Source organism: Cardiocondyla obscurior, linkage group LG15 (genome assembly GCF_019399895.1).
Source record: "Cardiocondyla obscurior isolate alpha-2009 linkage group LG15, Cobs3.1, whole genome shotgun sequence".
Classification (NCBI taxonomy): domain Eukaryota; kingdom Metazoa; phylum Arthropoda; class Insecta; order Hymenoptera; family Formicidae; genus Cardiocondyla; species Cardiocondyla obscurior.
Genome location: NC_091878.1, coordinates 2,799,511 through 2,823,472, shown reverse-complemented (window position 1 = coordinate 2,823,472; position 23,962 = coordinate 2,799,511). Strand labels below are relative to the sequence as shown.

The 23,962-nt window shown below is 37.8% G+C and overlaps 1 protein-coding gene across 11 annotated transcripts in view; it reads left to right on the top strand.

Moving 5' to 3' along the window:
• The window catches only part of LOC139108380 (dystrophin, isoforms A/C/F/G/H), a 344,440-nt gene that overhangs the window by 110,074 nt on the left and 210,404 nt on the right, over positions 1-23,962 (top strand). For all 11 annotated transcript variants that reach the window (XM_070666608.1, XM_070666601.1, XM_070666600.1 and 8 more), the window contains 3 exons: positions 7,415-7,626; positions 8,712-8,866; positions 9,032-9,221. In XM_070666608.1, coding sequence (XP_070522709.1) covers positions 7,415-7,626; positions 8,712-8,866; positions 9,032-9,221 — 557 coding nt within the window. The remainder of the gene's footprint in view (positions 1-7,414; positions 7,627-8,711; positions 8,867-9,031; positions 9,222-23,962) is intronic.

Below are 23,962 nucleotides of genomic sequence, written 5' to 3'. Positions count from 1 at the left end.
GTTCATGTATGTCGCATGCGAACGAAAAGTTGTATGGAGGTTTTTAAAACGCCGGCGTGGCTTTTTGAAAAATAATAAATCCTCAGTTATAGGAGGAACGAAAGGAGTACTTTCGATAATATAACGTTATGAACCATCCAAATAACTTTCGAAATTACAAACGTATATTTTATCGCTACGTGGAATCTATTTTAATTAAAATTTAGACTGATATTAATCAATTTAATCGCAATATTGCCTGTAATGATTGTATTTAAGATAAACAATTTCTCTCTGTTAATTACGGCCTTTTTTCAAGAGCTAAATGTACGGTATAGTCCGCCGTCGTTATTTCGTTCTAATTCATGGCCGGTAATAGCGCACAATTTGCAAACAATTTGCAGGAATTACACGGCAATTCCGACGCGCGGCGCGGCACGGCAAAATGCTGTATCGATCAATCATCTCCAAAAAAAATAAGCGCCGCTACATCGCGGTATGGATTTTTGCGTTACCGAGACGTTAAGATCGCGGAAAAAGAGTGATTTACTATTATTAAAGAATAACCGAGCATCTTTTTAAAAGCGTAGTAAAAGGGTTAAGTAATACGCGGATATATCTCGCTCGTGCGCCGCTGAAATTTATGTCCGAGTTAATTGAATGCGCCGAGCAAAAAGATTGAAATATAACTGCAATGGTTTAGGCAGGCTCGATGAGTTACGCTTAGTAGTAAAAAAAAAAAGCTTTTTTGCAGGTGACATTTCGTCACGAAAACAGTCCTCGATATCTCGGAAAATAATTTAGCCGCGCAAAGAATTATATTAATAATTCATGCAATGTCTACTTCTCAAATAATGAACTTTAGATTTTGCTACGTTTTAATCCACGCGTTCTTCTTCAAGCTGTTCTTATCTCTTATCATCGCTTAATTCGTAGTTAATTGCCGTCTTATGCTCGTCGTTCACCTAGTCACCTAGAGTCTATATGTATAGCATGAGTAGTAATGAGCTACGCACGAATTGCGCCAGTATGTGTGCATTCATTATGAAATTTTACGCGGAATATTGCAAAAGTTTTTGGTATCTAGAGTTGGACAGTCACGTGGCGGGGGGTGGTATGGTTAGACTCATACGGCTAACTTTTACTCCGTTGAGACGTCACATTATTATACGCCATTTATTCTCGCAGTTCTTCCATTATTGCGTCTCTGCACGGAGGATAAAAAAAAAATAAAAAAAAAAAATCATACAAGTCGGAGCACAGAGTTTTAATAGTAGGCGCTTGAAAGTTCCAGAAGTAGGGTAGAACTTCCTCGTAATAACGTGATAAGTGAGATGGAGTAGGAATTTAAAGTTGACGCTGCTGAAGTATGAACGCATGTAGAGACCGAATGGAGTTGGAATGTAGTAGTCCCCGCGAAAAGATCGATATTTGAAGAAATAACGTTATATTATATTAAGGACGACGCCAAAGAACCATCTGCGCCACATATCAATTTACTCTTTTTGTCGAGTGAAAGAAGGAACCGTATCCATAATGCCGCGCATCTAAGTTTTCGTCACTTACGCGCGCGGAGTTATTAGGTATAGGTCCGCCGAGATGCGTTGCGAGGAAATAAGAATACGGCTCTTCCCAACGCCTCAACGTTTCAACGTGGAAAAAATCTTACGGAAAATGCATCGCTTTGTAATTCCGTTCGCGTGCGGGATATTTTCCTTGCGACTCCCGTCGTTTGTTTTTCGTCAGCGAGGACTGAAATACCCTTACGATTGTTGAAATCATTTCGCGGCGCGTGAAGACGGCGAGAGGTGGTTTCTATGCGCGGAGAGACAATTTCTTATTGATGCGAATTTCTCGCGAAAAGACAGCGAGAAGATTTCACGGGGCGCGTATCACGCCCTGCTTCAGTCGATTTTCCTTGCGTGCAATAAGGGCATTGTTCTCGCGCCGTTCCCCCGAGGCATAAAGTAAAGTGCGCATAGTTTTGACGAATACGCAATGCTACAAAGCGGTCTGCGAGCGAAATCCCGCGGTAAGGACTCGAAAGCGCAACTCCTTGGCACTCGTCTCACGTATCCGCGTCGTCGCGCTGTGCGTCTAGCAATTTCTCATTCCCGGGCCGCGATTTTCCGCGTCTTCCGCTTTCTAGCTTTTCTCCCTTTTCCCTCCCACGGCTTTCAGCTTTTTCCCCTGTTTCCCCCGTTACGTCTCGCGACGAAATAGAAAAGAAACTGTGTCTACAGTACCGGTAATGGAAGAGGGGCTCACACGCGATCGAAAGCGACGACGACGACGACGACTTTGGAGCCGATGAATCCGAAGTTTATCGGAAATTCCATTTCGCTCGTGTAAAGTTCCTCCGGCGTTTTATGCGTCGTCTGGTTACCCGCTCCTTCTTATCTTCCTTTATTCCTTTCACCTTTTCCGGTTGTATTATTCGTACCCCTTTGCGCTTTCATTAGTCTTACCGCCTTTCGCGAAACTGTCTGCGACTCCGTTACGATTAACATATCTGCGTATAGAATCTATTATGTGGAAAGGACGAAGTTTAAATAACGCGCGAAATAATTGTCGAAAAAGTTGTATTACTCTTGTTTACGTTACGAACTATAATTTGCATACGAAAGAGGGATCGGTGAAATCACTACTAATGCATATTGGACAATATATATATATATATATATTGATTGGAAGTAGATAATTATATGCGGTTTATAATCCCTTTGTAATGCTTTGTGATTAAGGTTAATATTACCATGATTGAAATTTAATAATGAATTATTTAGTGCTATGTTACGTTGGATTTTAGTTACATTGCAGTAATTGTCGCGTTTGCGTACGATATCTTTTATTAATTATTTATTGCGTTAACAATTCATTCTTTTTCTACACACCAATCCACTCTTCGAAATTTTTATGAAACGTTCTCTATTTTAATATTTATAGAAATTTCCTACACGTTCTTATTATAAAATGTAATATTCTTTAGAAACTTGCGGAAGAACATTTTTACCGGTGCATAATATATGCGATTTTGCTCGATTATTACCGCAAAGAAAAAAAAAAAAATTTCGAGAGAGAGAGAGAGAGAGAGTTTAGTTGGTACTTTTCCCCACGGCAAGAAGTAAACCGAAAAAAAATTTCACTACAGGGCGTTTGAATTTTAACAGTAAAAGTTTTCGGCCTTTTGTGATGCCTCGTTGTAAAAATAAGATTGCGGAGCTTCCACTGCTTATAATTTCTCTTTAACTTTTATAAAGGAAGAAAAATGTTTTTTATTTGGCCTAATGGCATTGCAAAATGGTATCGTAGAAATTTTCGACTTCGACAGTTTCGAGCAAACAGTTTCAATGTCCGCGGCCAAGTTTGACACAGCGCCGATTTTGCCTAAATGCATCTCGTTTACCTTTTGATAATTTACTGACACGTTTACTGAAACGTGAATGTCGGGTAGGTCGATATTCCCGGAATTATACATACGTGCCTGTATTAAATATGCGTGACAAAAGTTACACGGATGATTTTCGTCCTCAGGTTCTAAAAAGAGGCTTGAACCGCGCGCGGTTGGCGGCGACAGGCGGCAGCTTATTAAATTCAGATACGGATTAAATTAACTCGCTGCCGGGGCGGCTCGCTGCCTTTCGTTCGTTGAACAACTCTATCTTTATTTGTTTTGAGATCGAGATACCGTGCCGTTTCGAACTACCGTGCGGAACAACAATGAACAAAGCGTGTAACTTTCAGATAACTTCGTCGGCTTGCGTTCGAACGTAATCCACTTGCGAGGCTCCGTAGAAATCTTAGGAGAAGTCAAGTTAACGAAGTTTACAGGGAGTTGAGCGTTATTCGGCATGGCATCTTTTATCGCAGTTATCCGCGTCTCGATTTGTTCATAATGTTTGCACCTTCGGCAGCGTCGACGTCGCCAATGGATTAAGATTTGGTGCTTTAGTAAACGTGAAATTAATTACGTACTAATCCTATGCTGGCATGTAATGTTAATGTTAATTTTTATCGTAATATATCGCTCGTAACACGACGACGATCGCGATATTTTAATACGTACGCGGTGGAGAGTAGCAAAATGGAGAGAATGAGTACTGAATAAAAATTTCGTTGCAGTTGTCTTGTTAGTATTTCGCGATGCAGCTATTCATTGATATCTCGATAGTCTCGTAGACAATGCGTTCTTGGCAACTTCGTGACTCCCTGGTGAATATATGCTCGTCAGTGTTGCATGTATACGACTATCTGCATAATCTATACTAGCAACACGTACGTGTATATTTACTGTGGGGTCGTTGGCAGACTCAGGTGTGTCGATAACTCATTCCAGGTGCTTTGATATGTATGCATTTACGCCGTATATATTTTTCTCTTAATAACTTCCACACTTTCATTCCTACGAAAGCCGTCGTTCGCGTTTTACATTGTATTGTAATTCTAAAAGATTTACGAATTAAAATAAAAGAAAAAAAAGAATGTTTGTATTAAATTTAGCTTTGAAATAAAACTCGGTTATTTTATCCGCGATTGACGTTATCGTGTAACATATTTAATAATTGTATTTAATAATTTAAATTATTTTTAGTGAGTGAACGGAGATAAAATATCAAAAAAATAATTAAAGGGTATAGGTGCTTTTATGTCATATCTGTGTCAAAGTTAAATGAATATTCTTCTCGATGGAAGTAATGTTCAATCAGTATTAGTTTTAAGTAAATATCTTTTTATCTTAACGTGATTTTTCTTACGTCTGAAAAGTCTGTTCAACTAGGAACGCATTAATCTTCTTCAAGTTTTAACGGACATGACAACGAGTTCTTGGTCAGTTGTTCCATGTCTGATTTATATAATGGAACTTAACAGAAGAAATATGTGTTACATTTTCTTTTTATTTTTTATTTTTCTTTTTCCTTTGTACTTAAAAAGATATTTAAAGAAAACCAATTTAATGTACTTCGTACGTTATTAATGACTAACACGACTTTAGTTGTACAGATATAATTAAAACAAACTTTTAATTACATAGCTATTCAATTTGGAGAAAATTATGTAAATTAATTTATAATTAATTTAATTAATAACATTAAATTAATATTAGATGCTTTTGGTTCTAGAATACTATTGATTGAGGTCAATACGCACAATAGAATATTGAACAATACATTTTTTAATAACTTGAAGTATCAACGTGAAACAAGTAATAAATTAATTTTTTTATAGATGGGAGTTTTTAACATTTTGTTATTATGAGGTTTAGTATTAAACAATTTTTTTTTAACTTTTTAATCATACTTAATTTAATGTAGTAGAATTTATAACTTGCTTAATTATTATATACATTAATTTGATGATTGAGCATAAAATTTATAAACACTCAATTACATAATCGAGCCGACGTAATATCGAACCTGTAATTTAACAGAGCGACTGACGTATATTGAGATTGAAGACTAATTAAAACTAATTAAAACTATGCCGTAACAACCGTCGGATTGCCGTGGGCATCGAATTTAAACCGGATTGTTGGAATGCCGTGCGTCGTTTCATTTTTAACTTATCCCGACACTCGTAAATTTGCAGACAGAAAAATATACCTTGGAGAATATAATAAGGGTGGCCCCGAAGTATAGGCTCAAGTGCATAGGGGTCGATGAAGGTGGATTGCTCTCGTAATAAGTCGTTGAAAGTCATTGAAGCAGCCCCCGTCTTTCGCGCGAGGTTCTTTAGCAAGCGAGGTGATAGAGCCGAGCCTTTTGAAAAGTCGGCATACGTGTGCACATTTGAGATCCATCTTTTAGCCCCTTGTTCGTCGCACCTTTTCCAAATTACGTGCGATACTTATTCATGACTGGATTATTAAAGTCTCGCGCGGGTTATAAGTGTGTCACGTGTCGTTTAATATATTTGAATTATGGATGAAACGTGGTGTGTTAAACGGAACAGTTAGAACTTTGGGAATAGTGGAAACTATTAATACAGTAAACACATGAATATGTAAGATCCGTGGAATCCTTTACGATGCAAATTGTCCTCGTGGTTCCGCTGTGAGCGAATTCATCGTAATTTGTTACAATTTATCGCTTGCAAAATAAAAAAAAGAAATAAAAAAAGGAATGAACGCGAAGCATCCTTTTGCTTTTATCCGAAATCACGTAGAATCTAAAGTAATCAAAGAAATAATTTGTAACAAAATTCTGCTTTAAAATATGCACGATTTTTACAGTTATTTTTATATTGAACTGAATAATTTTTCTTCTTCTCGAATAATTATTTATTTTCTTTGTTTAATTATATTGGAAAATTATATTTAATCAGAGATACATAATAAAATCTAGTATTTCATGAATACAAAAAAAAGAACCCGTATTTTGTTTCAAAATAATTTTGACGATATTTGATTACAATTTGATATTTTTCATCTGTCATATTAAAAATCTATGCGCCGATAAATGATTTTACTACGTTAAAAAAGAAATATTCTTATCAAATTTTTTGAAATATGTTTTGCAGTGCCGTCGGTATTTGAGTATTTGAAACAAATATTTTAATTGAAAAGATACTATGCAAGTGCAACGCTTTTATTGAAATTAAAATTTAATTAATTTGTTTTTATTAAAGTAACATTAATTTACGGGGTATTGTAATGTTTTATTGACAGAATCATTGTGAGTTACTTTTTTAAAGGGGTGTCTCTCTATCAAAATTATTGTTATTTTAGTTTCCGTCCTGTTTGGTGACATGCGCTCTCGAAACATCGCGCATATAAGGTGCATTCTTAAAGGTATATGAACATGATGTTCACGCGTGCGAATTTTGTTGTTGCGGATATTGAATCGTTGCCAGTGTTTTGCGCCTGCTTTATCCAGCTGTGCTCTCAAGCTTGCCATTACAGTTTGGATCGTTTCCAACCGATATCTCGCGTACGGCGTGAGTTTCAACGTAGGCTTTTTGTTTCAAGGGATGTACAGAAAGAGATAATGGGATAAGGTTTAAAAGGACGTAAAAAAGAAAATTAAAAGAAACAATAGGAATCTAAGTGCTACTGTTTGTGACATTTCTCACTTAACATTTCGTATTATTTTTGAGTGACGTGTTGACCCTATATACATTTATTAAATTACTTCAACGTTATTAATTATATATATTTTTTTTTATATCAATAAAAAAAATTTTGACAGGGTAAGAATTTATATTTCGAAGTTGAATTTGTATTACGAAGTATTCGTACTTCTAGCACGCGCAATTTTCAATATTTTTCAGCACAGTGTGATCCGTTTGCAAAACCAAGAATTAAACTAAAGCCTGCCCCGGCGGTTTTCAGCGCCAGAAATACCCGCTGCGATTTCCCGTTTTCGTGAAACTTAAAAAGCAACAGCTATGCGCGTCACGGTAATGTATTCTCATATCGTTTGCCTGCCTAATGTTGCAGTCACCAAGCTGAGGGAGCATTGGGATGAAACGAATTCAAAAGTCATGCAGAGGAAGACGCAGTTGGACATGATGCTGGGAGACAGTCAGCGATATGAGGCAAAGAGAAACGAGGTGGAGGTCTGGCTGGCACGAATGGAAACTAGACTGGAGAGAATGCGAGCTGTGGGCCACACCGCCGACGTACTCGAGGCACAGCTCAGGGAACAAAAGGTACATCGAACCTCTTTCCGCGAGTAACCGCGTTAGCTTTTCGAGTCGGTTAGTTTTTAGTGCTACGTGAGAGAAACGTCTTTAGCGGATAGTGAGACGGAAAAAAGGCGCCGTGCGCGATAATGCGCCCGTCTATTTGGCCTGTCTGCACCGCGCCGCGGAGAATATTGACCGTATGTTAAAAGTTTTGCGGACGCAAATATTTTTCAAAGTTACAAACTTTTTTCCCCTCGTAGGCAGAATTAAAGGGAGCGAACGTTTTGGATCTATCTGTTCAGTTTAATGTTCGGTAATAAGCCTTTTTCAGTAATTTTCCCTTCCTTTGCATACGGGAGTGTAACGCGGTCGGAAAAAAAAAAAAGAGAGAGAGAAGAAAAGAAATGTTTGTAGGGTAGGAATAGAGCTTCCAACGTCTCAATCAACGAGATTTCAGCCGGCGAAGCACATTACGCGCGAGTTCTGTTTAGATTCAAAAGAGCCAAATGAGATATTCATGGAATAATTTATTTCCGCGGCACGGTACCTCCACGTTGCTTTAGAGTGTTGAGAGAAAGATTTGCTGTGTTTTCTTCGATTTTCGTATATTTTTTTTAGTAAATTTCGAGAAACGTGTATAAAAAGAATTCAATTATTCGTATTAATATTTTACGTTTGACAGAAAAGCAATCGATTAATATCATTTTCGAATTATTTTTAATATTATTTTGCTGTTATTCTATTTTAATAAGCTTTGCTTTTCAATCATCTTTGCGTGTTATTATTATTATTTTTTTTTTTTTTATTTGCCAACAAGTTATTATTTTTACGGGAGCTTTATCTCAATGCACTTTGCAAGTCTGATCGGGACCAATCAGTGCCGACGGATATCCAAAGAAAAGTTGCATCGCACGGTATATCGACGTAAAACTTTTAGCCGGGGCTCTCTTCGAAGGTTTAACTTTGCTGACTTATCGAGGCTCGAGTGCAAAAGAGGCACGGCTTCTTCTAACTCGATACGAAGCCTGGAGTTAGATAAGTTTCCTTTTTTCGCCGGCTGGCTTACCTTCTTCGATTTCACGATCTCGTTCTCATTCTTTTCCCTACAGTCGTTTCACGCCGAGCTGCACCAATACAAACATCACATCGAACTTTTTAATCAGCTCACTCAGAAGCTGATAGCGGTTTATCAACAGGACGATACGACGCGGGTGAAGAAAATGACGGAGACGATCAATCAGAGATACAACAATCTCAATACAAGGTGAGTAACGGCAACTTTTTCTAAATAAAATCATAATTGCGAAAAAAAAAAAAATATGCATGTAAGTGGCGTATGCATTTCTAGCGTCTCAGAAATCACGGAATTTTTTTTCGAACTAAGCTGTAGATCCCAAGCGTAATACTGTATCGATCGATTTGTTACCAGCATCATCAATCGAGGGAAACTACTGCATTCTGCGATGAACTCGCTCCACAACTTCGACCGGTCTCTGGACAAGTTCTTGGCCTGGTTGAGTGAGGCAGAGTCCTCGATGGAGGCATTAGAAGCTGAAGCCGATCGACTGGGTGGACGGCGAGACCAGGGCGCGCTCAGACGACCGCAACATCAGCTTAAGGTAAGATTGTCACGTTCACGTAAATCTCGCGACAAGTTCCGACACGATAGGCATCTCGGCATGGTAATGAAAGCGTTATGTCGTGATGTAACGCGGCCGCAAAATTGCATCGTTTATCATTACGAGCTGAACGGCTCATTTTTTCTAATTGCCCGAACGTCTTATGTAATATGAGATATTACTTTCTTCGTGGCACCGGGGTAAGATGGGAAAATAATGGATGTGTAAATCTGAATATTTATCCGCAAGCTTCGCGATTAGTTGATTATTTAACTGCAACTTCGGTGGCAATAATATTTAACGATTACGTTGATAAAAATTATTTATGAAAGTATTGGCGTCGCGAAAGGCAGAGAAAAATTCGTATATGCTCACGTTTTGGGATCTGAATCGATTGCCATAAAATATTATTGAACTGCTGGGGCAGTCGGCGTATCGACGTATCTATTAAAAGGAAGAAGCTCGATATCGAGTACCGATATAATGCGGTGACGGATCATCAGTCCTCGTACGCGCGAAATGCGTTTTCCGCTTTATATACGATTTTCCGTGCGTGAAGATTTAAATTCTCGTGCGTGTGCTCGCGCGGTTGTTTTTTTCCACCGCGTTGACGCATCCGGTAAATTTCTCACCGCAACTGGCGGTCGTTGCATTCACGTGCTGTGATTTAGTTACCCTGTAATTTTGCATTTGAATCGGTTGCTTTTCGCGCGACCCTCGATGTTTTTCGCCGGCGCGTTACCGATTTTTTTTTTTTTTTCCGGACCGTTGGGCGTTTCATTAATTTGCAAGCGATCATTCTCTTCGCGATAAACGTGGAGCTAAAATATGACATTTGTGGAGAATACAAAATAAATTTCGATTCTTTTTAGAGTATTTGCTGGATTAAACAAAAATGTCATGTTTATTTTTATATTATTATTTTCTACGCGAGCACGAATTTTATTTAAATTTACGCAAAATCCGATTGTTAAGAAAAAGAAAAGAGAAAATGAATAAATTTACCGCTGTTTTAAACAATAAATCGTGCGGTAGAAATCGAATTAGATAAACAAATAGAAAATGAGTAATGATTGCTGTACATTGAGTACATTTTAATAAGATTGTGTAATTAAATGCCGCGCGTATGTGATATTCCCGGCAATTGCTTGCAAAATTACTGATGGAGTGCGTTCGTGGATTCAAATTGTTTGTACACGCAGTCAATTTCTGCGTACCTTGTGAAATTGAATCTGTTTTTAGTATTGCTTTCTAAATACTTATGAAAATGTGGATAATACCCGCGGGAATTTTGGTCTCATTAAACGTACGAGTACTTCTATTCCATAATTATTGACAGATCTATGCCTGTTTGCAGTCTCTTTACTCGTTACATTCTATTTGCTCGTCGAAACAGCACTAATTATTGACAGAATCAAGCACGATTATCACCACCGGTGAATTAGACATTGCTCGACTGCATTCAATATTTATGAACAAACATGTTATTCAGCAGCGAGATGCTGAATTTCTGAGATTATAGTTTCATTCATCGTACACGCGATTCGACGTCGGACTAGCTAATTTCATCGTATATATGGAGTAAAATATCGCGAAAAACTTGTTATCACCTCTTGTTACAATGAGTCGCGCAAACGAAAGCTTTTTTTTTCCCCTTTTCCCTCCCCCCGAAGGGCTTTCATATGGGAAACTATGCCGGTCGTACCATCTGGCACTCGAGACTAATTAACTTCAGAGAGCGTGCCCATTTTACTCTCGCTAAACTCTTTGTCCCTCGTTGACACGATTTCGAAGCTATTCGCGCAAAATAAGTAATTTATTGTGAAGCCATGATGTTACTTTATCTCGGCGTCACTTTTGTTCATTGAATTCAAAATTGAACGGTACACTTGAAGCCGAATCGAAATAAAATACTCGACCCGTTACAAAATTCTTATTTAGCTGCTTATTTGCATACGGCGATAAATATGGAAATCAAGCGGATAAGTTGGGGCGCCTTTTTCTTTTTGATCGCAAAGCTACCTTCATTGTTTTATGGGTTCATTGCTCTTACGTCGAATAAATTAGAAGCGAACATCAAATACCGTTTGCAGCTTCCGCGAAAGTTAACGAGTTATTGGGAAGCAATTACATATTTAAACGAAAGAATAAATTATTTCGTTAGCAAATTGAGACGGAACGAACGTTTACCTATACATATTACTTTAGGTTTAATATTTTTATTGCTGCCGCGAAAAGTAAAATGTATTATTGGACATCGCATTTCCAGTGGGTGTCTCGATACTTCGTGTATGACAGGCACATTGTTTTCCTCAATTCCACATGTTGAAGTTAAATATTTCGCAATATAATATTCTCGAGAATAATGCATAAAGTCTGTCACAACGTATCGTACACATATTTGTGACCGAACTGCCGGACTACCGATACTTCTTGAATATGTATTATATACACTGGAGTTCCGCTACGTCGGAGTTCTGTATCATACAGTTTGCAAACGTCAACGTGATTCAACTAACGAATTATCGACCCGCCTGTCGGACATAACTTATGTGTTCGCCACTCGCTCGCGTCTGTCTTTCGTCTTTCGAGAGCGTATTCTAATAGAATTTCCAGTATCATTCTCAAAAATACGCTTATTCGCTTTCTGTTTAAATCACAATCCGCTGGCTCCGCGTACTTACGTCGATATTACGTCGTTCAACGAAATTAGTTCTGTGCTGTACAGCTGAGTCTTGAGATGTTATCTCGAAATTAATTATATTTTCAAGTAGAATTAAAAAAGAAAAAAAATATTTACTCTGTTGCACGTATACCTACTTATATTTAATTTAAAATTTTTAACATTAATTATAATTCATATTTTAATTATATTTTATAATAATCAAGGTTTATGTATTATAAAAGAATTATTATTTGTCTCGTTGAAATATTAGATGTTCACTTTATGAGAAAGGCAAAATATACACGCTGCAAATTTCTTTCAAATTGCAAGCCCTTTGACAACTGTTCGGCATCAAAGAGACATATATCTAGAAACATTGCACATTCACGATTTGTAAATTGCGAGGACGCAGTGCTCGTTGCCGTGCGATATCTCATGTTTCTAACATTGGATCGTTCGAGCGGGCGTGCTTCGTCTGAAACGACGAACTTCGCGCGTGCCTCAGGTCTCGCGTCTTTTTTATTCGCGGCCCCTCATTGTGCGTCATATCGGAATTTCGCTGCTTTTAGGAATCGTTTGTTCGGAAAATAGAGAGCATCGATCGACAAGACGTCGGGGAGTCGCTTACGTGACCCGGACTTGCGTTTCGCCTTTAGCTGGATAAAGAACGCGCAGCCCTTTCTCATATTCATGGTAAACATGGCACGCTCCGCTTCGTTAAATCAACCCTGCCGTGGCTAATCCGGTTTAATGCAATTTCACTTGGTGGCTCTTTTTTTTTCTTTATCGTAGAGGCATATACACACTCGGTGAGTCGAGCTCTCCCGCTGTCCCTGCGGTAAACCCGCCTTCGTGCTTAGGCGTCATTAAATGTGCAGAACCGTGATTTATTGGTGCATCGGCGTCAGGTTTCGAAAGAAAAGCGGAAAACGAGGCGTCTCGAACGATAATTAGCAGCGTTTAATCGGAGAGTAAAAATTTGTTTCAAATATTGGGCTATATCTTATACATTTAAAGTATATCTTTCGCAAATATTATGTGTTTTCCATTGTTACAAATATCTAATATTTTATTTAAATCGGTTGTTATTAACACGGTATACGTAACAAGTTGAAATTTAATTATTATATTTATATTTTTCTTTAAAGTAATTTTATTTTATTAGTTTTTTTTTTTTTTTTAATTATAATTTGAATTATGCAAACAGAATTTATTTATTAATACTTTGATCTCTCGATTATTTGTTATTGCGATATTTCGAATTAGTCGGATTACCGAGCAATAAATTTTAATGTTCTCGTGCTAGTTTAATCGTACATATTTCAGACTGAAAATGTCAAATTTCAGAGTCTCAGACACGATTGCCGGATATCTCTTCGAAAGTTACGTCGCGCCTTGGTTAATTTTGCACGCGGTGTTACCCGATTGGAATTTATTTATTTCCTGCACCCCTCGACGTGAGATTGTCAAGGTTGGCCAAAAGGGCGGAATCGTCGCGGCGATCATCGCGGGGGTCGCGACCGACGAAATGGCGGTGTATTGTCGGGGTCCCGAAGGTCACGGAAATACGGAAGAATGAGTAAACCGAGCCAGCCACTTTCCCTTTCTCGCTTCATCGCGCCGAACGCGGGCAAACGATCGATAAAACGCTTCCACCGTCGGGCAGTCGAGCGCCCCGCGACGATAATATTCCCCTTCTAATAGCCATTATTCCATTACATTATGGCGCTTTTCGAGACTCGACGCAACGGGAGAGCTTTGTCGTTTCGCGCATTGCATTTTGGTCGTGTCGCAAGAAGGACGGACGGTACTCTAGAGGATATTTACCACGAATTCACGTGTGTATTGCACGTGCTCATGAATGATAATATATGCGCCACGCCTCCAGACTTTTCTCAGCTAGAATCTTATCCCGAAATGTCAGTGAACGAGTTGAAAATATTTACCGGTGGTTTACGGCGATCGCGATATTACTTCACCTGCCTGAGCATGTTTAAAAGTCGCGGTAGTATCTCGTATTAAAACTGTATGTTCTTTTAATAATTAATATTTCAATTTAATAATTAAAATTTTAGTCTTTAATAAAATGCAAAAATTTTAGCCTTTATTTATTTTTGCGTATCTTTAAAATTTTTTCTTTATGCGCCCACAATAAAGTCATCAAACAAGTAACAATAGCTCAGGGGATGCGTTTTTCACCGCGTTTATCCCTTTTTTAATGGTTCCGCGCACAAAGCGGTTCCTTCTCTTTCAACACGGGGGTAGTTCTTTGCAATAGACTGGTCGGCGCAGTCAAACCGTCCCTGTTTTCAACGTGGAAACTTGATCTAAATCATCCATCGTTATGAAAAATATGGCCATCGTATGCTCGCAAACATGAGAAAATGTAAAGCGGAAGTCGTAGATTGTAAAGAGAAAGAGGGAGAAGAAGAATGTTGCGATAAACCGGGGTAATAAAAGAACCGTTTATTAAGAGGGTAAGCTCCTTGTTAGACTTTTTTTATCACGAGTGAAATTCGGGAGCTGAAATTTAATTTCATGCCATTTGATATATAATATATATATTATGAAACATTTAATTCTTTACTTAACTCTTAATTCTTCTTAATTTTTAATTTTTAATTTAATGGTAATCTCTTAAATTTAGAAAGCTATAAAGAGCATACCGCAATTTTTCTTTCTGAAATACGTATGTGATGATCGTTGCTGGAATCGTCTCTCCTTTCTCTCCAAACAATTTTTATATAATAATTAAAATTGATTTCAATCTCTTAATTATTAAAAATAGTTTTCATATTTAATTTTACAGTTGTTAGAATAATTGACAGATGTCATTAACATTTTCTCAATTTATATTTGTCGCCAAGAGAAGGAGAGGCAAAGAAATTATTGATAAATTTAATATTTATCTCTTGAATAATTAATTTAACTAAGTAACAAAGGAAATATTTGATACGAGAATATATAATTCCTTCCCAGGTTTAAGTTATATTCAGCTTTCCTCAACTCCTACAAACAGAGAACATACGTATCTGTTCATCCGCCACAAACACCCTCGCCCTCATAATTCATACAGCGAAATTGGATGCAAGGGGGTAGTTTTCGATCGAATAGTACGCGCATGCGCTCTCAGGTCGTACAGAGGGCGGCAGCTTTCTATTCATCCCTACGGTTCTATGGTCGGTAATACAGAGGGGTTCGTTCGCTCTGGTTTAGGGGTGCTTCTCGCGTAACGAGTCGACTGTCTTCGTACCGACAGTTGCAACAAGCGGCTGGTATCAAATTTCCTGTAGCTTAGCTGTTGCCGATATAGAAACCGAGGAAGAAAGTTTCTTTGCGATTTCTCGGTACGCACCCTCAGTTGCATATTTAAATTTGTCATGGTAAACGCGACGCATTGATTAATTTATCGTTTGTTGATTGAATTCTAAGCAGTTGATATAAATTTATCTGGAGCTAATTTACAGAAACGAGCATTTGCAGAAAACGATAAATAAAATTTATCTTGCCAAAAGTGTTTTTTTAAAGAAATTTTTTTAATGTTTAAATTTACGCGATGGTATGATACGTTTACGTTACAATGAAAAGATAATTTTACTTTGCGCGATTAGCATAAAGTTTTAAGGAACTCGAGCTATCTTTTGTTTTTTTGCTTTTAAATGAGATAAGGAAACTGCGGTCTTATCTTTGCAGCGTTCAGAAATCGCTCGTTTTAGACAGCATTGCGCTTAAAAGTGCGATATTCCGCTGCTCTATATAACGCTGTACAACCGCAGCTTTAATTGTACGGCTACTTCGACAAGCGGTGAAGATGTCGACCTACATTTTCTACAACACGTTTAAGCAAAGTATGCCGAAGGATGTTTGATCCCGCGTTCCAATTAATACGCGACTTATTAGATGACTTTTCTGTATAATGTGCGGCAGTGACAAACGCTAAAGTTGAACCGTTTAGCAAATAACGATGCAGATCTCGAACGAAAGTTCAACATAAATTCGTAGTTTATTGCAACATGAAATCTCAGCGGTTTGTCGCATCCGCGTTTACGTTGCTGTTAAAAGTCGCGGTATTTGCTCTTGTTCGTCACACTTTTGATAAACGCCGTGGGCTTTTTCGTTAAAATCCCGGTGAATAGTTATTTCGCGTGACATCGCCGTTGTTTTATTCACGCGGTTTCTTCGCCTCCCACGGGGCGTCTCGTATTGAGCTGATTGTGTTTCCGTTCTTCCAACAACGACCCTATGATTTATTCCGCGGCCGTGTCGCGGAAATCGTGTTACGCCATTGATTCGAGTTATTTCACCTCGTTCCTCGTTAGGCGAGTATATATGCTGGAGCACCAAGAGATCGCAGCCAATATTCGAGCGAGCGCTAAGTTGTCAGTTACGCTACGTTTGCACCGTACTGCGGCATTAATTTTGACTGAACAATAATTCCGGGATTTGCGGTGCGGTCGAACGACCGCTGACAATGTCGATTGCCGGTTTTCAATTCGACGTTGAATAGTTTTTCCGGTTGCTTTGTCGACGTCGATACAATAAATAATAGCCGGCCGTTGAATTTCAAAAAAAAGTGGATCGAGCGATTTTTTATTTTTTATTTTTTTTTTATAAAAATTAAAACAATACTTTTCAACGGATTAGTTTTAATTCAATAATCGGCTGTAATCTTATTCAATTTATTGAGAATTTACGTTTCCGTAACTTCTCGTTTGGTAACAATTTGACTATTGTACTTATTATAGAAAGGTGGCTTGAGTTTTTGTACTAATTTAAGAAGGATGTACCTTTTAACTCAATTTATTTAGGTTTCTTTTATTAAAATATTTTAACTAATTTTTTTTGTTAATTTTTTTTTTTTTCTTTGACAGATGTAATTTTAATTTGCTGAAAATTTAATTTACTTTAGCGACGTGGACGTTTTAATTCCACTTTATTAATTAATATGCTATATATATTTTTATTAAATACACATTATTAAAACGCGCGCAGCTTTACAAGTTAACTTTTAATATTCTTAATTAAAGAGGTTGTCAGCAACTGCCTGCGTTCACTATGCCGCGCTGAAAGTTTTCGCGAATATTTAGCTGATACACTTGTTATTATACCGAGCACATGGAAGGCACGTCACATGTTACGCGGAGAAGAAGTACAGTTGCATTTGTATGCGCAAGAGAAATAAAATTGTTATATTAACGTAGTAGCGCGTTCAACGGGAACTAAAGGAGTTTTTTCGCTCTTTCTCTTTCCGGTCTTCTCGATCTACCCGCATCTCTTTTACTTCTGCAATTCCTTTCGTCGTGCGGACAAATCCAATAATCCATAGTTTCGTGTTTCGGTGCTAGAATGCTTGCACCCCGGGGGGATGTTACGGGGGTTATCGAGACAACGTTGCGTGCAGATGCCGTTGTCCGCCGACATGTTGTACCCCGGCAACTTTACAGTATCGTCTTGTACTTTCGCCGTACATTCACCGGTTCCCCGTGTATCCATATAGGACGCGCCAGTATTCTCGTATCGCTGATACGGTATCGAGTCACATGTCCGCGGCAGAGACCGCCGCCTTTGTACGTTTACTGTATCCTCGATCGCGGGAGGCACCCATTACACTAAGTGGCCGGATAAAACGAGATCGGCTCGGAAAAAGTTCAATACCCGACCGAATCGGAGAAATGATATTTAATAACCGATAACGAGTCATTAAACGAACGCGTTAACTTCGTGCTACTTTTTCCACGGTTGTAATATTTGTTTTAATTATTTTTTTTTATTAAAAAATGTATTTTACTCCAGAATTTTTTTTTTATTTCTTAAAAACGCAAACTATAAAACCGTTCATATTGGACGTTTTCAAGATATTTTGTAGAAAGAGAATTTCCTCAGAGCGACGTCGGACGACTCGATTTGAATATTACAGTTCGTTGATAATATAGAAGACATTAAAAAAAAAAAGAAAAAAAAAATACTTGCGTCAAATAATATAATATTAGACAAAGGGAATTTAACAAAGTCAAACGAAATCTAGCGCGATCGCAAGAGATAGCTCGAATTTTCTTTTGGGTGCAAAAGCAGGTCAACCTTGTTCCTTTGAAGAGTCGACATTTTGAAATCCCGTGACGATTTTCGTGTAAGGTGGCAGTCAAGAGATAAGGAATCTCGGAAAAATCTGAACATTCGCTTGACTGTTAGATGGAGATATTTCCTCAAGAGTACAGACTGTAGCAACCACGTTATTTTAACGAAGTTCTTTTTTTCGTATTTTTCTATCTTTCTTTCTACGTCTGTCTATCTTTATATTTCTTTTATCGTAACAATGACGAATTTGTCCCTGAAAATGCTCGTTTATCTCCCAAAAGCTCGATCGGAATACTGTAAGTTCGGCGAGTTATTTTATGTGACGCGTAACTTATTGCCATTATTATTGCTTTCGCACGGGTAGAAATCGAGTAAATTCCCGCGTGAAACATACGCGAAGTGCACAGCTTTAACGATATGCGTGAAATATGCAATATCTTGCGAAATTCATGATATATTTCCTGTGGCAATTCCTGCGGGATCTTGGTTCGCGCCAGCTGTCGACACTTGCCTGTTTACCGTCGTCGTTAAGCCACACCTGCGGTTATGTGGAATTAACGGCTGAGATATTTCTCCTTTGCAAACCCTTTCGAGACAATTTACAATCATGAATAATCGATTAAGCCGAATAATGTTGATTAAAAATATTCTTACTTTCCTTTCCGTAATAATAAAATTATACTTTGCCTACGGTTCTGTCATTTTAAATTTTATGCAAATCGACATGCACGTTTTACGCGAGGTATTTATTTAAATTTTTTTTACTAGCTTAAGTTTCGTTTAAAATAGAACGAAAGGCCACGTGTTACGGCTAAAAATTATGCTCAAGACGCCGGTATATCTCGAGACTCTGTATCAAAGCGTCGATTTCTTAATATAGCCTGTACTTGAAGGGTACCTGATAACAGCCAATCATTCCGTGTATTCGGTGAATAAAATGACTGATAAAGATAGCGAGGGGAATAGCGGAGGCGCGTGCTCCAGTTATGCGCCGAGGGGTCGGATACGACGAACGGAGCTCGCCCTGGGCTAAACAGGCCGCTCTATTTAAATTCCACTGTCGGGAATGTTTTGTATTAAGGGGTTCGGTGAGTCTCGTAAGATGTTGCCCGAGAGGATGTAGCTATCGGCGCCGGATAATGCCGCGGCACTGAACGACAGCAAAAAGTCGAGTGCATCGTCAGTGGCGGTAGTGTCCCTTCCGGCGTTTCCTTGAAATAGGGAACCACCGCGCGTGTAAAAGAAAACCATTGGGAAGCGTAAATTCACCGCGTATTACAATGCCCGCGGAAAATGTGTTCTTGAAAATAGTTATTGGAAACATTGGAACAGGCGCGCGTGTGAGTGAGACCACTGAGCTGGCAAGCGGAAACGATTTTTCGATAGGTGCTTCAAATCGCGCTTTCCGAAATCATTCCAGTGATAAACTTGCCCGAGTTGAATATGTGTCAAGGTTTATTCGTACTCGCCATTGCATTTGGAAAAAGAATTTTTGTGTGTTATGCAAAAAAACGAAAAAAAAAAAATTAGTGAATGAATAAAAATATTGAAATAATAATTTTATTATTGTTAAATATGTAATGAGAAATACGTTTTATATATATAGAATGTATTAATTAATTAATTAATTACATTTTAACTGTGGAATTATTTATTTTAATATTTGACAAGTCTACGAAAGTAAATGATCTGAATAAGAATATTTATTAAAATAATGAATGCAAAATATAAAAAGACAAGTCTTTTGTTATAAGTGTCTTTTTAATTGGAACACAAAGAATTCTTGATCCATAATAACGAGATATTTTATTGGCTTTAATTGAATGCATTGTCATATTAAATTCGTGCGCCAGCAAAACGTAATATTCATGAAAACCATTTCAATTATCTGAACCAGCGTACTTAAATATTTTATTGCAGCATAGTAATCTTTGTAATTTTTTTTTCCATTACTTAGAAATAAAAATGTTGTAATCCTCTTTTGCCATAAAAAAAAAATTACGATATAGATATAATTTGCGATAATAAACACTTTAAGAAATTGAGTTACATTAATTTTTTTAAAGATTTTTTAATAACTAATATTTTCATTAATTTTTTATAAAAAGTTAAAAACGTGCGCGCATCAAATACTTAAACGAGAAACTTATTTATTGGTCGTGAGCGTAATATTATATTTTAAATTAAAAAAAAAAAAAAAAATATATATATATATATATATATATATATATAGCTGAGCATCTGAAAGTTTCAGAAAATAAGTTGTTCCCGTCTAGTCATCCGCACTATTAAAGACTGCAGCAGATGAAAGAAATGCGCATTCTGGCGTTACCGGAAGAAGAATAAACTCAATTATTTCGATATCAAAGCTGCTATTTCTGGAGCCTCGGCTCTTCGTCATTGAGTCGCACTCTCTGCTGAGTAGGTTTCTTCTACTTTTTATTTCTTCTTTATCTCTTACGTCGTTAACTTCGTCTACCTACCCGTTGTCTTTTCGGATGCTATCCCAGATCGAATGAACGATTCTCTTTTGGTATCGACAATCGCTGACGATACGAAACTAATGGCACTGTAGGCTTCGTATATAAGTATGTATTTTCTTTGTGAATTTCTTTCGGTTGTTCTCTTTCCTACATTGTTTATTTGTGATAAATCTTTTTTCTTTTAACAGTATTATTAAGCTAATTTAAAATTTGTAATTAAGAACAATTACTTTACATTAATATGAAATACGCCAAATATATTACTGTTTAATTTCGATAAAAATATTAAATCTGATCAACGGTGACACTTTTAACTAAGTTGCTCTCATATACCGAATTGCTTGCAAAGTTGGGTTCACATAAAAAAATTTCTTTTTTTGCGCGCAATTAATACTTTGTTCTTGATTCATATAAATGTTAGGAATGCCGCGGAATATGAATGCTCCTGTTAATTTCAATTCGTAAGTGGAAGCTACCATCCGCAATTCCTTCTCGTAGCTGGCTTCTAAAAACCGGAGGCCACCTGCCGGACAAGCTAATTTATCTCTCGTGCGAGGTTTAAAGCCCTTCCGTCGTTTATCTTGCCGCCGACGAGTAGAGGATCCGCAACTCGTTCCTTTTTTTCTCCGCTCTTCCCTCCGCTCTCCCTACCCATTGCGCCCTTAGTGGACACCAAATTGAAAAACATCCACTGCTCGCAGAATCCTCGGGGACTTCGAGAAATTGTTCTACGAATCTATGTCGTCACTGTCGCGTAACAAACCGAAAGAATTACATCGTGACGTTCGCGTCGTTAACGTCGTGGCTTGTACGATATGTCACCGGCGTCGCATTCGAAAGAATCAAGTGTCTTTAAATTACGCGTCTTGTATAATATATCGGACTGAGTTACGGTAAACTGCAGGATATTAACGCAAGTACATCTAAATTATTGTGAGTTAAAAAAAACTAGTTTGCATAAATTATATTTAATAATCAAATAATAAAATTGAAATTAATAATAATGATTACGAAGATAAATTAATAAATAATTAAGGTAGAAAAATTAGTTTAGTATTTATATTAGTAATTTTTTAAAGACTTTTTATTTAATGAAGTATTTTCTAGCAATATTTTTAAATTTTTATTATCAAAGATAAGAGATCAATGAAAAGTGATTGATTTACTGATTTAGAGTAAAGTACGTGATTAAAAGTTACATCAGATTGTGAATTATATTTATTGAGGAATAGCCGAGCGCATTATTGATTCGAGCTACTATCGATTTTCAGCACGATTTATTTGATTTGTTTTACTTTATCTCATCCACTAGAGGTTTACGTGTTTTATTCGCTTTTACGCAATACGCTTTTGTGATACTGAATGCGAATCTGACAGAGTGGGGTCGAATACGAAGCCGGCACGTTTCATTTTAATGAAACGCACGTGATGGGAACGCGAACGTTAATATCGCAGTCTGGATTTGCAGTATAGAGATCTTCTCTTAATAACGGTTACGAACAGTCTTGCATTTTGTAGAGTTTTAAAAAGAGAAATGCACAGTAAGTTTCCGCTGATCGTCAGGCTCACCAAACCGCGTATGAAAATACATATTTGTATTATTCATTAGACGTATCTTTTCGATGAGATAATCAATTAATAATATATCGTTACAGTTGAAGATCTTAATATTATATTTTATTGTGTTTTATGAAGAGAAATTTAATGAACAATTTTATATAATTTATTTTTTATTCGGGAAAGCAATCGTTCTTTGGGTCTGAAATTAAATTTAGCATGTCAAAGCGTGACAGGTTATGGGTAGCTGCGTCTGATGCTGATTTAATAGACAGAGCATTCAAAAATCGAGTCGACAGAAGTTACTACGGTACAATGGTCTCACGGGTGGAAAGGCGCATCGCAGAAAGAAAAAAAAAGGAATCGAGGCAACGAATCAGAAGGTCAGATGAGCTGTCAAATCAGCATTCGCTGAAACAGCGTATCGAACAATCGCGCGGTGAACGGCAATGAAAAAGATTTGAACTTCGTCGTGAATAGGACGTTTTTTTTTTTTTTTTAATCTGCCTTTCTTGCTCATTCGAATTTTTATGTTATTCAACTAGAACAAACCCTGTGCGGTTTTAATTATTTTTAATATATTTTAAAATATTATGCCTTTTATTGATACTGGACACTCGCGAACCGTGATTTTACAATCGCGAAAATTATTCATTACTTTCGCGCGTTCCTGACCGGCATTCGCGTTTAGAATAAAGCCAAGAAATTACGCTCGAATACTTTCCGGAACTCCCGGAACGACCGACGAACCGACTGCGACACGTGCTCTTCTCACACGGAGAATCACACGTGCTCTCCGTACACAAAGTATCGCACGTACTCTTCTCACACGGAAAATAGGAAGGAGAAGATACTTTTCGTATCGCGAGGCTTTCGTTGTACGCAATACGCAAATAAGTATCACCTCCGTTCGGACACACGATGGCTGCTGTGTATTGCGTAGTGATTACGTGTGCTCGCGCGACCGCTGGAGAAAGACAAAGCGAGAGTGGGAGTAGTGGGAGAATATACCTAGCGTGCGGCACGTAGGCTCGCTCTCGCTCTCACCCTGCCCCCCCCCCTCCCGCCTACCCCCGCCCTCCGCGCCTATCTATTCGTTATTCTCGTTTGATTTAATTGTAATATTTAATTAGTATGTTCAGACAAAGACGGTGCTTTCATCAGGTCATCCTCGATCTCGAAAATCGCGAAGATCGTCTTTGTCTGAACATATTAATTAAATATTAAAATTAAATCAAACTTTAAAATCGCCGATTTGATAGTTTGTTAAGATAGGATAAGATATAAACTGTATCGGACCTGATTGCATTTGATACCAATTCAATTGAATTAAACAATATAACAATTGCTGTTTTAAGGACCCCGCACAATGTCTCCGTTTTCTTTAAATTTAACGTCGCGCGTTATAAATAATTTTTCCTGAAATTTCAAACGTTGAATAGAAGCCGCGTGCGGGATATTTGATATGCTTGTGTCGGTATTATGTTTTAAGCTCGGATATCTCTTACTCCCACAATCATCTCAGGTATTGTTAGCGTGCAACATCTTGCATTGAAATCGCGCGCGGAACACGACTTTGTATGAAGTCGTTCGTCATTGGGGAAATGAAAAATTCCAAACGAGACTCGCGTCGCGCGGTGTAAAAGTTCTTTTCCGTCGCATATCTGCGGGAGAGATTCTGCGACGAATCGATGAAACTCCGGTGGATACAGAGACGGCGGCGCGGAAAAATTCAGTTATTGCAATGAAAGATGTTGGAACGTTGTGCGTGTTGGTTCAACGGGTGATCTCGCCGGAAGACGATGGGAATTTTATCCTGCGTACAGAAAAGAACGCCGCCGTCACTTCTGCCACTGGCTGGCCGGCAAAAATTGTCCTTTCTTTACGGGGGACGGAATCTTTATGGCGCTAGTTTATGTGGTGTAACTTATTGTCTCGGCCGTGGACTGCTTCCCGATAGC